At 49.8% G+C, this 16,151-nt stretch overlaps 1 protein-coding gene across 2 annotated transcripts in view; it reads left to right on the forward strand.

Moving 5' to 3' along the window:
* The window catches only part of CUL1 (cullin 1), a 77,380-nt gene that overhangs the window by 44,134 nt on the left and 17,095 nt on the right, over positions 1-16,151 (forward strand). For both annotated transcript variants that reach the window (XM_066362950.1, XM_066362949.1), the window contains exons 7-17: positions 171-334; positions 3,555-3,717; positions 4,595-4,725; positions 5,847-5,954; positions 6,035-6,141; positions 9,762-9,810; positions 10,145-10,276; positions 11,379-11,496; positions 12,445-12,521; positions 12,906-13,037; positions 14,083-14,175. In XM_066362950.1, coding sequence (XP_066219047.1) covers positions 171-334; positions 3,555-3,717; positions 4,595-4,725; positions 5,847-5,954; positions 6,035-6,141; positions 9,762-9,810; positions 10,145-10,276; positions 11,379-11,496; positions 12,445-12,521; positions 12,906-13,037; positions 14,083-14,175 — 1,274 coding nt within the window. The remainder of the gene's footprint in view (positions 1-170; positions 335-3,554; positions 3,718-4,594; positions 4,726-5,846; positions 5,955-6,034; positions 6,142-9,761; positions 9,811-10,144; positions 10,277-11,378; positions 11,497-12,444; positions 12,522-12,905; positions 13,038-14,082; positions 14,176-16,151) is intronic.

Consider the following 16,151-nt stretch of genomic DNA (forward strand, 5'->3'; position numbering starts at 1 on the left):
TGCTGATGAGTATTGCAGGCTTTAGGTCCTGCCCTTCGCATTCACCTTCTGAGCATGTCTTAAGCCGGGTGCTACACCTCAGTGTATTCTGAAAAATATAACAAGAACCTGGGGGGGGGGGAGGGAGAAAGAACCTGGGGAATTGAAAGACAGTTCCTGTTTCCTTGTAGTGGAGCTGGGGCTGAATGAGGATGATGCATTCGCCAAGGGCCCCACACTGACAGTGTACAAGGAGTCCTTCGAGTCGCAGTTCCTGGCCGACACAGAGAGGTTCTACACCAGGGAGAGCACCGAGTTCCTGCAGCAGAACCCAGTCACGGAGTACATGAAGAAGGTAAGCCGAGTGGCCACAGCCTCTGCAGGTGTCCCCAAACTACGGCCCGCGGGCCGCAATGCGGCCCCCTGAGGCCATTTATCCAGCCCCCACTGCATTTCTGGAAGGGGCACCTCTCTCACTGGTGGTCAGTGAGAGGACCGCTGTATTTGGCAGCCCTCCAATGGTCTGAGGGACAGTGAACTGGCCCCCTATGTAAAAAGTGGAGACCCCTGCAGTGGAAGGTCATTGCGGTGGAAGGTATGCCTCTCCAGCGTGTGGTCAGCAGCTTTTTTCAGAGGTCACTTCCTGGGCGGGGTGTGTCAGTAGCAAATGCTTCTGATTAGTCAGGGAGCTTCTCTCAGTGGGTTGGTCATCATAGCTCCATGCTACCTTCACTTCCGGAGCTGCACTGTGACAGCTGTGTGCTGTGCACTGTCTCCCCTAGAATGTGTCTCCACATCCGGCGGGAGCCACAGTCTCCCGACATCAACAGAAAAGACGTTTCTAACAAATAGGCTCAGATTTGCAGAGTTTAAGCTTTGCTTTTTTGCTTCTAAAGTATCACTTAGTAATCTGTGACGCAGGCATTAGTCTGTGTTAGGGGAGAGGTCCCCGTGACCCCGCAGACCCCAGTCCTCATGCAGAAGGTTGGATGGGACTGGACCGCAGCCTCCTCAGTAGCGAGTGAGCTTATAACAAAGCACTTGCCTGAGTGTTCTTTGTTTTCCTTCTTGGGACACAGCGTCCTCGTTTACGCTCTGAGCAATGCCCCAGGTCAGAACTCCGCAGACTTCCCAGGAAGGGCCAGGGAGGCTTCGCAGGACTGTGGTCTCGCTGCAGCTGCTCAGCTCTGCGCTGTGGTCCCATGGCCGTCAAGGCAACAGCTGTACACGTGGGTGCAGCCGTGTCCCAATAAAACTTGACCTGTGGGCAGGGTTTGGCCCGATGGAGATGTCTAAGGAGATTTCCGGGAAGTTGGGGACCGCGGTGTCTAGGATGTGCCTTGTCCCTTGTGCTGTGTTCCCTTAGAGAGCACATGGACTGCACAGTCACTTTCTACACACCAAGATAGGAAGTCAGGAACAGTTACGTAAGAGCAGCCACTCCCTCTGTAACCACATAGAGCCCTGGCCGCTAGCGGGGTAATGTTCTGTGTGTTTCCTATAGAAGCTTGAAGTTGAAAGTCCTGGACAAATTTCTGACCTCTCAAAAGCTAACAAAAGTGGAACTCTTTATAGGTGTCGTACTTGGGATAGTAATAGTTCTTTGTGTATACTGACGGTTTAGGTTAGCTTTTGTCTGCTGACCAGGAACCTCATGCAGTCTCATGCAGCTGCCAGACAAGTGGGCTTTTGGAAAGTACTGTCTGAAACTTAGCGTTGCCCATTGTTCCATTTTAGTGGGCAGTGTAGTTTTCATAAATACATCTTTTATTGCACGCTGCTGTTGATGCTTAGTCTTTTAAAATGCTGCTGTTTTAAAAGTGCTACCCCAGAGGTGGGCGAGCCTGTTCTCTTCATGGACATGGTTGTGGGCCGTGGTCCTGCTTGTCACTTGCCCTGAGGAACAGAGTGGAGCCTAGTGCAGTAGGGGCAGCTTTTCAGGCCAGAGCTCCCTGGGCACTCCCAGAGCTCCCCAGGCACCCCTAGACACCCCCCGGGTGCCCCCATAGCTCCCTGGGTACCCCTAGAACCCCCCGGGCGCCCCCAGAGCTTCCAGAGTGGGGCATCTGTTTTCAAAATCAGGCATGGAACCAACAGTAACATGAAGAGCAAAGACTCTTAGAGCGAACTTCTTTCTAGAGGGTTAGAGGTTTGGTTTGGATTTGATTGGGTCTTACTAGCCATGACCTCGTCACATTCAGGAAGTGCTTATACACAGAACCTATGAGGACAGAGCTAGGATCAGCCATGAACGGTCCTGCTCTTTCCTGCACGTGGCCTTGCATTTAAAAGCTGGGCTGTGAGGCTGATTAAAGCCCCATTTACCATTCACTAGGCAGTGGTCGGCAAACTCATTAGTCAGCAGAGCCAAATATCAACAATACAATAATTGAAATTTCTTTTGAGAGCCAAATTTTTTAAACTGAAACTATATAGGTAGGTACATTGTTATTAACTTAATTAGGGTACTCCTAAGCTGGCCTTTGCTAAACACTCAAGGGGCCAAAGAGCCACAGGAGCCGCGGTTTGCCGACCAAGGCACTAGGGGGTTAGCTTAGTTAGCCTGCTATTCCTCAGACTGTTCAACTGTAAAATGGGGATAATAAGCTATTATAGATATATGTTATATTTGGCAAAGAGCAAGCACCTGTATAGGACATTACAACTGCTCATTGTTCAGCAAGCATCTACAAATCCACGGGATAGAGGCGGCACGTTTTACTCTGTAACTTGAGGAGAATTTTGTTTATATTATGATGTTCTGTCAGGAAATAGAATACAGAACTCATGAACAATGTTGAGAAAAAGCATGAACGTCAAGAACCTCGTGTCCTGCTCCCAGCAACCAGCTTGGAGGAGGTGCCCCGGCTCCCCAGGGTCTCTGTTCCATCTCCTGAGTGGTTGGGGATGTCTGAGTGGGAACCCCCGAAGGTCTAAGCCACATCAGCGTTTTAACGCATCTCACTGTCTCGTGTCATTGAGACTAGTCTGAGCTACAAAAAAAAATCTGTTTGACTATTCTAGGTTTTTCATATCATTAAAGAAAACTTTAAAAATATATATAATAGACCTTACTTCATTAATTTGCTTACCTTTTTTGTCTGCTGTTTAATTTTGTTTTTACTGTAGACTGATCCTAATAGAATAATAGGGATAGTCTGTAATGCTAAATTTTATTTAGTCATTTTGAATTTGATCTTGGTATTCTGATATACTTGCCAGCCCAGAGCCCAACTTAAAATCAATAACTGTAAATGGCCGTCCTTCCTGGAACCTAAGCTACAGTGACACAACACCTGGGACTTTGGTTCCTATACTTGCATGTAAATGTTTACGTGACTTCCTTAAGTCATTTAAAGAGGAGTTTGGATGGAAGATGTATACTGCAGATAAAATGGAATGCATCAGTGACATCTTAAATATGCCTGGCATTCACTCTAAAATAAAAACAACACCCTCCCCCATTTTTTGTAAATCGTAAGAAATGTTAGAGCCGGTTTATGAGCTTGGTTAGTGATCTCTCATGGAGCCATTCTGACCACTCACCGGGCCGCGCACCGGCCTTCGTCCTGCAGGCGGAGGCGCGCCTGCTGGAGGAGCAGAGGAGGGTGCAGGTCTACCTTCATGAAAGCACACAGGATGAGCTGGCCAGGAAGTGCGAACAGGTGCTCATCGAGAAGCACCTGGAGATCTTCCACACAGAGTTCCAGAACCTGCTGGACGCCGACAAGAATGAAGGTGAGCCACGCGGCCCGCCCGCAGCAGGTCCTGGACTCGGATTCAGGGCGCCTGCGCGGCCAGTGGTTTCTGAGCAGCTGCTCTGTCTGCCTTATTGTATTGTGTTGGTTCCAGGCCACTGGCCATTTCACGTGTGACTCTGGGGAAGAGCATCTTCTCAGCTTAACCTGCTGTAGCAATTTTTCCATGATGTCAGCATTAAGCGATTTTTTTTGGTTTGAGAGAGGTAGGGATGGAGAGGGATTTAAAAAAACAACAACACGCTATAAATTTGTTGTGCCCTGACTCTGGATCAAGCCGGCAGCCTTGGAATATCAGGATGATGCTCTAACCAATGGGCTTTCTTGTCCGCTCCAAGGTGTACTGGGATATGTTAAGAGCTCAATAAAAGATTGACTTGTGGATTTGGGATTTTTCTTCTTTGGCCCTCATAAACTAACCATGTGCCATACATATAATAAGTGAGGAATTTGGGGGCCCTTTTGTGACTCATTTGTTTTTATAGTTGAGGTGGATATTTATATTCTTTTAAATTTATTCATCTTTTTACAATAAATTTGTGAGTGCCTATTATGTGCCAGGCATAAATTTTCTCTCAGTGCTTAGGAAGCCTCACATGTTTCCTGATATAAAGATGTTTTTTCTCTCTTATGTTAGTAGATTGTCATAATAAGGGGAAAGACAAAACTATAAATGCATTACTTTGTTGTTATTGTTAGCTAAATAGGCATTTGCTAAATACAAACCATATTATTATAATTAAGTCTAAAAGCACAGCTCTTTTATTTTGGGGTACCAATCATCTCAGTGTACACACACTTGGTGGGACGTACACACGGTTTACTCGGTACATAAAGCCGGTGCCTCCTCCTTTCAGATCTGGGTCGCATGTACAACCTCGTGTCTCGGATCCAGGACGGCCTCGGGGAGTTGAAGAAACTCCTGGAGACGCACATCCATAATCAGGGTCTTGCAGCCATTGAAAAGTGTGGGGAAGCCGCTCTAAATGTGAGTGCTATTTAATGAAGGGCAGTTGGGCCTGCGGACCCCACGCGTGAGCCGCAGGCATGTGCGGTGGGGCTCCAGTCTTGCGTCCAGGTGGGGAGAGTGTGACCAGACTCCCAGAGAGAACCCATGTGGCTTTCTAAAGACGGTCCGCAGCATCTGTGTTGTCCACACCTCCAAAAGCTCCTCTCTAGCGCTTTTTAGGCTCTGAGGGTGTCATTTCTTTATATTCTTCCCTTTACATCTTCTCACTCTTCCATTTGTACACTAGACGATTCCTCCAAGTTCTGCTGTGAACTTGAATTCTGATAGTGTTGGGAGAGCTAGCAGAGAGGAAACGTCTCTAGAGTACACTGTTCCTATCGCACCAAACTTTCTCTCTCTGAGTTTATCGTGTGTGATTACTATACTTTTGACTATATTATCTTTAATATGTTTTTGAATTTTTTTATGTTCTTGTTGCCTTTGGAAGTCTCCTTTTCCACTTTTAATGATGGCGGTTGCTGTCACTTGTTGCCACCTCATGGATTACTGAGGGGATGACTGTAAACCCCTTCCATTAGGTTTATAAAATAATTTTACACATAAAAGGTGCAAGGAGTGCTCGCTTCAGCAGCACATATACTAAAAGGTTCAAGGAAACTGGCTTAGCTGCGAGTGTTGTGGAAAAGACGCCCAGGTTTTAGTGTAAGCTGGTGAAGGCCATCCCGGCGCTGGGATGGGAGGTGTGGCGGCAGCAGTGGAGCCACCGAGCGCAGACCCAGGGCGGCCTGTCTGGTTCAGCGCCCAGCTCCCCTGAGCCCACTGGGCCTTCAGCAAGCTGCTGTTTGTCTGTCTGTCTGTTTAAAAAGAAATGGAATAATGACAGTGACTGCCTTCAGGTTTTGTGAATAAATACTTGTAAAGTGCTTATTCTGTGCACAAAAAGTGCTTGGAATTGGTGTTTCGGGTGTAGAGAATATCTTTTATTGTATTTGTAAACAAAGAGTCTTATGTGTTTTGATAATGGAAGCAAAGCTGCTTCTTGATCTAACTTGTTAGCATCTGAAGGAGTTTCTATAGTAGCACATTACTAGACAGTTTAACCCCCAGTAACCACCTGTTGTTTGTTTTCCCTTACCTAGGACCCCAAAATGTATGTACAGACCGTGTTGGATGTCCATAAAAAGTACAACGCCCTGGTCATGTCAGCGTTCAACAACGACGCGGGCTTCGTGGCCGCCTTGGACAAGGTGGGTTTGTCAGCACGTGGCTTCCCGTGGCAGTGACAATGGCACATGCTGCCCTCTGACTGGGTCTTGTGTGGTCACAGGCTTGTGGGCGCTTCATCAACAACAACGCAGTCACCAAAATGGCTCAGTCGTCCAGCAAGTCCCCTGAGCTGCTGGCCCGGTACTGTGACTCCTTGTTGAAGAAGAGGTACAGTGACTTTGTGGTTTGTTGTTGGTTTTTTTTTTTCAGTAAGCCTATTTAAAGTCTCAGCTGTCATTAGGAATTAAAATTTGTGTCACATTTGATGTACACAAAATTATAATTTTGGTACCTCTTGACAAAGTACTTAAAGGCTAATAATCTTTGTTTTCTTAAAAGATAGTGCTTTGCCTGACCTGTGGTGGCGCAGTGGATAAAGCGTCGACCTGGAAATGCTGAGGTCGCCAGTTCAAAACCCTGGGCTTGCCTGGTCAAGGCACATATGGGAGTTGATGCTTCCAGCTCCTCCCCACCTTCTCTCTCTGTCTCTCTCTCTCTCTCCCTGTCTCTCTCCCTTTTTTTCTCCTCTCTAAAATGAATAAATAAAATTAAAAAGAAATTTTTTTTTAAATTAAAAAAAAAAGACAGTGCTTTGATTACTCTATACTTTTTGTCTCGGTTTAGTGAGTTTGTTTTCTAGTTCTTTATATTTTAAGCATCTTATTTCTCAGATGATATTTTTGCTGTTGATGTACACATATTAAGAGCTAGAGGCGGCCCTGGCCGGTTGGCTCAGCGGTAGAGCGTCGGCCTGGCGTGCGGGGGACCCAAGTTCGATTCCCGGCCAGGGCACATAGGAGAAGCGCCCATTTGCTTCTCCACCCCCCCTTCCTCTCTGTCTCTCTCTTCCCCTCCCGCAGCCAAGGCTCCATTGGAGCAAAGATGGCCCAGGCGCTGGGGATGGCTCCTTGGCCTCTGGCCCAGGCGCTGGGGATGGCTCCTTTGCCTCTGTCCCAGGCGCTAGAGTGGCTCTGGTCGCGGCAGAGCGACGCCCTGGAGGGGCAGAGCATCGCCCCCTGGTGGGCAGAGCGTCGCCCCTGGTGGGCGTGCCGGGGGGATCTCGGTCGGGCACATGCGGGAGTCTGTCTGACTGTCTCTCCCCGTTTCCAGCTTCAGAAAAATACAAAAAAAAAAAAAAAAAGAGCTAGAGGCAACATTCTGCTGTGAGTCTTTCCTAGGTTGTGTGTGTGAGAAGCCCTCGCTGACACTGTGTCTGACTGTGGGTCTCTCCTGGGGTGTGTGAGAAGCCCTCGCTGACACTGTGTCTGACTGTGGGTCTCTCCTGGGGTGTGTGAGAAGCCCTCACTGACACTGTGTCTGACTGTTGGGCTCTCCTGGGGTGTGTGAGAAGCCCTCACTGACACTGTGTCTGACTGTTGGGCTCTCCTGGGATGTGTGAGAAGCCCTCACTGACACTGTGTCTGACTGTGGGTCTCTCCTGGGGGGTGTGTGAAGCCCTCGCTGACACTGTGTGTGACTGTGGATCTCTCCTGGGGTGTGTGAGAAGCCCTCGCTGACACTGTGTCTGACTGTGGATCTCTCCTGGGGTGTGTGAGAAGCCCTCGCTGACACTGTCTGACTGTGGGGCTCTCCTGGGATGTGTGAGAAGCCCTCGCTGACACTGTGTGACTGTGGGGCTCTCTTGAGGTGTGTGAGAAGCCCTCGCTGACACTGTGTGTGACTGTGGATCTCTCCTGGGGTGTGTGAGAAGCCCTCGCTGACACTGTGTGTGACTGTGGGTCTCCTGGGGTGTGTGAGAAGCCCTCGTTGACACTGTGTGACTGTGGGTCCCTCCTGGAGTGTGTGAGAAGCCCTCGCTGACACTGTGTCTGACTGTGGGTCTCTCCTGGGGTGTGTGAGAAGCCCTCGCTGACACTGTATCTGACTGTGGGTCTCTCCTGGGGTGTGTGAGAAACCCTCGCTGACACTGTCTGACTGTGGATCTCTCCTGGGGTGTGTGTGAGAAGCCCTCGCTGACACTGTGTGTGACTGTGGGGCTCTCCTGGGGTGTGTGAGAAGCCCTCGCTGACACTGTGTGTGACTGTGGATCTCTCCTGGGGTGTGTGAGAAGCCCTCGTTGACACTGTGTGACTGTGGGTCCCTCCTGGAGTGTGTGAGAAGCCCTCGTTGACACTGTGTGACTGTGGGTCTCTCCTGGGATGTGTGAGAAGCCCTCGCTGACACTGTGTCTGACTGTGGGTCTCTCCTGGGGTGTGTGAGAAGCCCTCGCTGACACTGTATGACTGGGGGGGTCTCTCCTGGGTTGCACTGGGGTGGTTTCCTCGGCAATTCGTCTTGCATGGTCGCCGTTGTGAAAGGAAGGCTCAGCCTCACTTTACTATTCCAGTCATCAAAGCAACAAATGTTGTGATAGCTCTTTATGCCCCCAAGTTGTGCTGGTTTTGATATTAATAAATTATGTCTTAAACAGCTTTCTAAGGCTCGCGTAACCCCATTATGAAAAAGACCGAGAAAACCTCCATGTGCCAAGAAGGAGACGGCAGACAGTTTCACTTAGAGTTGTGGAGTCCTAAGTAAAATGCTGGCAAACTCAGTTTATCAGGGAGATGGAGTGGTTCTCTATCCTCTGGAACATGGTGTGGCTTTCTTGGAATGTAAGGATGGCCTGGTGGTAGCATATCTGATGTAACTCACTGTATAAACAATTGTCTCTTCTGATGGGCATGGGAAACGTTTGATAGCTGTCTCTCACTTTATCAGAAAGCCATTTGCCCACGGCCAGTGAGAATTGAAGAGTTGAGGTTTTTCCTAATTATTGTAATGCTGTTCTCATGTTTACAAACTAGTCAGATCCTGTGATATATTCGTTTCAGGGATGGACGTGGACTTTAAATTGGAATGCCTCTTCCGGCCTGACTACATGTTTTAGGCTATGTCATAGGAAATTTTTCAGTATTTTAAATAAGGTGGTACCCGACTAAGGCCTCGGTCTGTGTGTTTGGCAGAATACAGTCTTTAACCTGCTGTTCTTTCACAAGTGGCTTCTGTCAAGTCTCTTGACTTCCACACTATGGCTGCTGCGGAGACAGAATGACGGAGGGCCCTTGATGAGCCCACGCTAGCACAGCGCTGAGCAGGTGCTCAGATACGCAGCTACAGGCCGCAGAAACGGCCCTGGCCCAGGGGGGTGAGGGCTGGGCACAGGTCGCCGGGCCGGCTGCTGTCCATGGAAGCAGCTCTCAAGCACCTCTTGTTCAGTGGCCGGGGCCATTTCGTATGATTTATGGGCTCTTATTTATAAAGGTGTTCTTGTAGCAAAACCTTAAAACCTGAAATCACCTTCTGATTCACATCAGTTGTTAGTGGACAGCCATCTGTTTCGTAGACATAACTACAAATGGAAGGCAGCACTTTAATAGTATTTGAAACCCTTTCATTATCTTTCATTATTAGGCCATTAAAAGGAAACTGTTTTCAAATTTAAAGTACATTGTGGAGGCATTTAGAGACATAAGTATCATTTACTTATATGTAAATGGAGTATATTAAAGGAAACCTTCCTTCAGACTGTTTCTGTGAACATTTTAGTAAGTATCCCGTGTTGGTTTTGTCTTGGGTATTCTGAATGGCTGTGCCAGATCTTGCTTCCGTGGTGGAGTTGCAGTGTAAGGTGACCCGTGGCCATAGGTAGGAAACGTGCTGACCCGAAGGGGACTGGTTCTGTGTCCGTGTTCACACCCACATTCTGGGGGAGAGTTGTGGAGTGGTGCTGCAGATGACACATTGGCTAGTGTGTTTTGAAGCATTGTCTTTTTCTTAAATTTCAGTTCCAAGAACCCAGAAGAAGCAGAACTAGAAGACACGCTCAATCAAGTGGTAAGGTCCTCAGCAATCACGTCGTCGCCGTGGCTGGTTCCCCGACCAGTGGTTTAATTCATTTACATAAGGGCATCTGAACTGTGGAAAGGAATGGAGTTATTTGTTTTATTTTAAATCTATGGTTTTGCTCCCCAAATTAAGCCATTAATTTTAGTGTTTGTACTTTCCTCATTAGTACTAAGCCAAGCCAGTGTTACTTGAATAATTTCAGATGGTGACTGTTTAAGACTGGGGGCGTGTCTGCTGTGCTAAAGGCCCGATGAGGCCACACGCTCTGCGGCTCCGGCCGTCAGGCAGCGAGTGCACTCAGCGCCCCTCTCGGCTTTGTTAGATGGTTGTCTTCAAGTACATCGAGGACAAGGACGTGTTCCAAAAATTCTATGCGAAGATGCTGGCCAAGAGGCTTGTGCATCAGAACAGTGCCAGCGACGATGCCGAGGCCAGCATGATCTCCAAGCTGAAGGTAGACTCAGTCTTACGTCATTGCTAATGTGCCGAGTCCTGTTTCCCCAGAAATGATGTCCCTGCTTGGGCAGAGCTGTTCGTCAGGGCAGCCTGCACAGGGAGGGCTCTGCGTTCGACCCCCAGAAACCTGCCATAGTCATGGGCACATCCAGTCTCCCTCTACCGGCCGAGCAGCGTCCCCCCGGCCCCAGCTCTGCCCACCCTCCCCAGTCAGAACTGCACAGAATGGCGTGGCGCACGCTCACCTGTTGCTGGCTTGGGTTGGTTGGTGCTGGCTTTGCTCTGGGTCTGGTTAGCGGCCTGGCCCTGTACCTGCAGGAGGACAGAAGCCTCCTGTTGCTTTGCCATTGAGAAGTGAGAAGTGCTTTCTCTATCTAGCTGGCGTTGGCTTCCGGCTGCTGGACCGTTGAGTGCTGTTGTGTCTTAGAGCTGTTTGACTCTGACCTGGAATTACAGGTCTGTGGGTGTCGCACTGAGCTCAGCCCCATAGTATAATACCATAGACCTGGCGGCTTAAACAGCAGGAGTTTACTTCTCATGCTGGAGGCCGGGGCAGTCAAGGGAAGGTCCAGCCAAGGGCTGTCTTCCTGGCTGGCAGATGGCCGCCTTCATGCATGAGGACATAGCCAAGAAGGAGTCAGCTCGCTATGTCTTAGAATGGCCAGTCCATCATGGAGGCGCCCATGGGGCCCCTCTACGCTCTCCCTGTGGCCCCAGCTGCAGACACAGTCACGTTGGGGGTTAGGACATCAGCATAGGAGTTTGGGGACAATTCAGTCCATAGCAGTGGCTGGGACGCAGACAAATGATGTCATTATTGTGTTCTTCCATGGCATTACAAAACCCTTGCTCTCATATGCTCAAGTAGTGGTTATGTGTGTGTAGAGATGTGGAGACTTAGCTGTCCAGTGTGCAGCTCTGCTGTTCACTAGTACTAACTGTAGCCCATGCATATTATACCATGAGACACAGGTAGTGACACCAGCTTGCGCAGCAGTTCAACAGGGAAGAACGTGTCACGTACTGGGATTTCTCTCGGGCCCCTGTGTGCATTTATATTTGTGTAGAAGTTAACGAGGCCATTACCTGGTTTCTTACAGCAAGCGTGTGGGTTTGAGTACACTTCTAAACTGCAGCGAATGTTTCAGGACATCGGCGTGAGCAAAGATTTGAACGAGCAGTTCAAAAAGCACCTGACGAACTCAGAGCCGCTGGACTGTGAGTGCCCATGGGTCCCCGAGTCCCTGGCACAGGCTGTGTTCTGAGGGAGGCCGTGCCCCTTGTAGCAAACGAGAGCAATGGCTGAGAGTGGGCAGGGTGGTGGATCCTTCCTCAGAAATTCAGGGACCGACGAACAAGGAAACCCACACAGATGCTGTGTGTCCTGACTCCTGTGTGTGTGTCAGTGTGACAGGCATGACAGCATGCCCCACCTTTCCCAGGAGCTGGTGGCATCCGGGTCCTGAGCCCCTATCGCTTCGCCTGGCGAATGGCCAACCCACCAGAGGCACCTGCCAGCTCAGGATTCTATGCAAAGTTTAAGTTTTTATTATTTTTTATCTTGTTTGGATCCGATCTGAATAGTTTTTTGTCTTAACATGTAAGAGACTAAATTGGCCATACAGATAACAGAGCCACACGATAAAGCGTGGGACTTAGGGTTGCCATTGGGGACTGGGGCAGCCTGGGCTCCCGTCGTAACGTCTGCGGCTGCAGGGTGGCAGGTCACACTGACACCATCAAAGTCACTGTGTCTTCCTAAATGGAAAACAGATTTTTCCCAAAGCTGAAGAACCAGTCCCTTGTTGAGCTGACTACCATGCACTGGCCCGCCGTTGGCTAGTTTGATGCTGGCGTGAACGTTTACTTCCGGGGGTCCTTTTCTCAGCTTGGGGCCTGATGCCAGCCATGCCTGGGGGGGACGCTGGTATCCTGGCACAGACCAGAGCCAGTGGAGAGAGCAAGCCTGTGATGTCCTGAGTGTGGAGGGTAACGAAGGACTCACTCTGGGGGGAAAGAATTTCTGGCTCTCCCACCATTTACTACTTAATTGAATAAAACAATATAATAATTTGTTAGTTTTGTATTGCTGCAGGACTTGTATTCAGGGTGTTTTACTTGAGTGTCTTGCTGTTTCTGAGACTAACATGCATCCTGTTCCCCCAGTGGACTTCAGCATCCAGGTTCTGAGCTCCGGCTCGTGGCCCTTTCAGCAGTCCTGCACGTTCGCCCTGCCGTCAGAGGTGAGGGCACAGCTTCTGCTCCCTGAGCTGGGGGGGGGGGGTCCCCTGTGTAGGCGGACGGGTGGGCTGGGCGCCGTGCGCTGGGAGTGAAGTCCTGTGGCCACCCCTATCCCACTCCACACAGCACGTTCCTCCCCTCCTGCACACGAGACCAGTCAGCGCTGTGACAGGCGGCGTGTTCGTCCACCTGTCTAGAGTAGAAGCCTCTCTCGAGTGTACCTTCAGACGCATGTTTTGCCGTGCTCTGTGAGCCCAGCACACGCGTCTATGTTTTATGCTGATGTGAGCGCTGGCTGCGCTGTGGGCCCAGACAGTGCACCTCGCCGGAGTGGGCAGGTGTGGCACACGCCGGGCGTGCATTCCCACGTGCGCTCTCCCCTGCAGCTGGAGCGCAGCTACCAGCGCTTCACAGCCTTCTACGCCAGCCGCCACAGCGGCCGGAAGCTGACGTGGTTGTACCAGCTGTCCAAGGGCGAGCTCGTCACAAACTGCTTCAAGAACAGATATACTCTGCAGGTACGGCTGCCTTTTTATTCTGGGATATTTTAAGTCCAAATGAAGAGAAGACAAACTGCAGAAATCAGAATCCAACGATTCATGGCACAGAATCTGTAGAGTTAAGCCCCTGGGGGAGGAGAAGAGAGGTCACTGAACAGTATGGCCCTGGGCAGGGGAGCTGAGTGCTATGTCTTTCCCACCCAAGGACACGTTCCTTGATGACGACACTGAGCTTCCCAGTGTCCTGCTTCATGCGATGAGGGCCGGCAGTGCTGCTGCTTCAGGGAATTAAATAGAACGATGGACTGCTGAGTGTTGGGGCTGGCTCCACGCGCCAGGGTCTGTTTGTGACAACAGTGCTTGGCCTTGGGCAGGGCAGGGCAGGTTCAGGTCAATGACAGTGGTCGGTACTCACACAGCACTGAGTACTGACAGCCTCCCGTTAGGAGCTCCCTGCACTAGCCCAGGTCCCTCTGCTTGAGTGTGTACGCAGGGTTTCCTGTTCGAGCCGTCACCGGTGCACACACGCACACAGGCACCAGTCTATCTCTGAGCAGTCAGGGGCTTTAGAGGCACCTGCAGGCTCTGCTCGCTGCAGCGCTCAGGCCATGGAACCTGGCTCCGCTTCCAGAAGCTGCCTTAACATGTCGTCATTTGCTTTCAGCTATGTCAGACTTCACACAGGAGTGCTTAGGGTTACAGAAAATCAATACAATGAAACGTGCAGGTTGTTCTATGTCAATAATCTACCAAAAGATCGTTTTCCCTGGTGTTTATGCAAAGGCATGTTTGGAGACTGATGCTTAATGTTTCTGAATATACCAGATGGGATGTGTGTTTGTGTGCGTGTGGACATGTGTGTATGTACATGGACAAGACATTTCAAGAGAAAAATCAGTCATTTTAGCATTTGATGAGGCAGAAAAGGACGCCTCTCCGGGCATGCCATACTGCGGGAAATTGTGCAGAGTTGGAAGTCCTCGGACTCGGGCCACATGCTTCTGGGGGTTTCCCACGTGTTGACGTTGGCCTCTCTGTCTCTTTTATGTGGGGGACCTCAAAGGCGTCAACCTTCCAGATGGCAATCCTGCTGCAGTACAACACGGAGGATGCGTACGCCGTGCAGCAGCTGACGGACAGCACGCAGATCAAGATGGTACCCCCCCCTTAGTCTTAGGCATTGCGGGAAGGTGTGGGGACAGGCTGGGGGGGGGGGTCTTTGCTTTGAAACAGATATTTACCTACGAATATGCTCTTATTCCAGGGTTTTAATGCATGGTTTTTAAACGTTTATTAAGTTTTTATAAGAGTGTATTTGAGCCAGACTGACTCAAAAAATATACTGGGGAGCAAGGTATTGGATGCTCAGGAGAATTCACAGCTCCGCAGTGTCTGTGCATTCAACATCAGGAAGGGGCAGGAGGGGAGGCAGCATGTGGGAACTGGATTGCAGGGTATTCACACACCCCTCCGAGGGATGTCACTCTGGCCTCTCAAAGATGTGTGAGCCTGGGTGCACAGGGACAGGGGACAGGGCAGGCTTAGCACCTCTCACTACGGTAGTGGGCCTGGGGCACTAGGAATTTGTTATCAGATTGCCTTGTGAGGTTACTTTCCATAGAATCCCTTTTAGAAGTTTAAAATTCAGTGTGACACACACACACACACATGCACAACCTGCTTTTCTCATCCATTTAGCCCATTCTTCACCCTCTTTCCAGCTAAGCTTTTCCTACTACTAAGCTTAAATCTTCATTCAATTTTAATGTTATTCTTATTAGTCATCTTTCATGGAGATATAGTTCACATTCAATAACACTGTGTACATGTTAAAAAGTATGCAGTTTAGAAGTTTTCCACAAGGTTGTGTAACTACCACCACCGTTTGAAACATTGTCACCCCAGAAAGAGCTCAGTCCCATGAGTGGTGACAGTGCTCTGCCAGCCCCGGGATCACTGACCCACTGTCTCTGCGTTTGCCCGCTCTGGACACTTCCTGTACATTGACTCATACATACGATGTGTCTGCCTCTCTGACGTCGCATACCGTTGGCCCTCATAGCATGCGCTCTGTTTCATTTCCTTTATGGCTGAAATACACTCCTGCGTACAGCGGGCTGCAATGTGTTGTCCATACATTTGTTGGTGGACGTAGGGGTTGTTGCCACCTCTTGATTGTTATGAATAATACTTCCTGCGAACATTCAAGTGTACAACTTTTGTATGAACGTGTTCTCAGATGGGGAAGCGCTGGTCATAAGTTACAGTCACCTTCCGGGGACCTGCCAGCTGCCCGGTGGCCACACCAGCAGTGTTCCTGCCTTGTCCCTGTCCTCGCCTGCGGCTGTTCTACTGCTTCTTACTTTAGCCGTCCTGGTGGGCGTGAAGTGGGGCTTGTGGGGTTTTGTTCTTTTTTTTTTTTTTTTTTTTTTTTTTTTGCATTTTTCTGAAGCTGGAAACAGGGAGAGACAGTCCGACAGACTCCCTCATGCGCCCGACCGGGATCCACCCGGCACGCCCACCAGGGGCGACGCTCTGCCCACCAGGGGGCAATGCTCTGCCCATCCTGGGCGTCGCCATGTTGCGACCAGAGCCACTCTAGCGCCTGAGGCAGAGGCCACAGAGCCATCTCCAGCGCCCGGGCCATCTTTGCTCCAGTGGAGCCTTGGCTGCGGGAGGGGAAGAGAGAGACAGAGAGGAAGGCGCGGCGGAGGGGTGGAGAAGCAAATGGGCGCTTCTCCTGTGTGCCCTGGCCGGGAATCGAACCCGGGTCCTCCGCATGCTAGGCTGACGCTCTACCGCTGAGCCAACCGGCCAGGGCTGATTTGCATTTCTTAAATGACTTAATGGTGTTGAATGTCTTTTCGTGGCCATTTGCATGTCTTCTTTGGAAAAATGTCTGTCCAAACTCACTGTTCATTTTTTATTTGGGTTATTTTAGTCTTTTTATTGTTGAATTGTAAGGTGTGTGTTCTATAGGTCCTTGTCAGATGCCTGATTTACAAAGATTCTCTCCTGTTCTGTGGATTGTCCATTTTTTCTTACACAAGCAGTTCTAATTTTGATGATAAAGTCCACTTTATATTTTCTTTTGTTGCTTGTGTTTTTGTGTCATGCCAAAGGAACCGTCAC

This window comes from Saccopteryx leptura, chromosome 2, assembly GCF_036850995.1.
Source record: "Saccopteryx leptura isolate mSacLep1 chromosome 2, mSacLep1_pri_phased_curated, whole genome shotgun sequence".
Taxonomy (NCBI): Eukaryota; Metazoa; Chordata; class Mammalia; order Chiroptera; family Emballonuridae; genus Saccopteryx; species Saccopteryx leptura.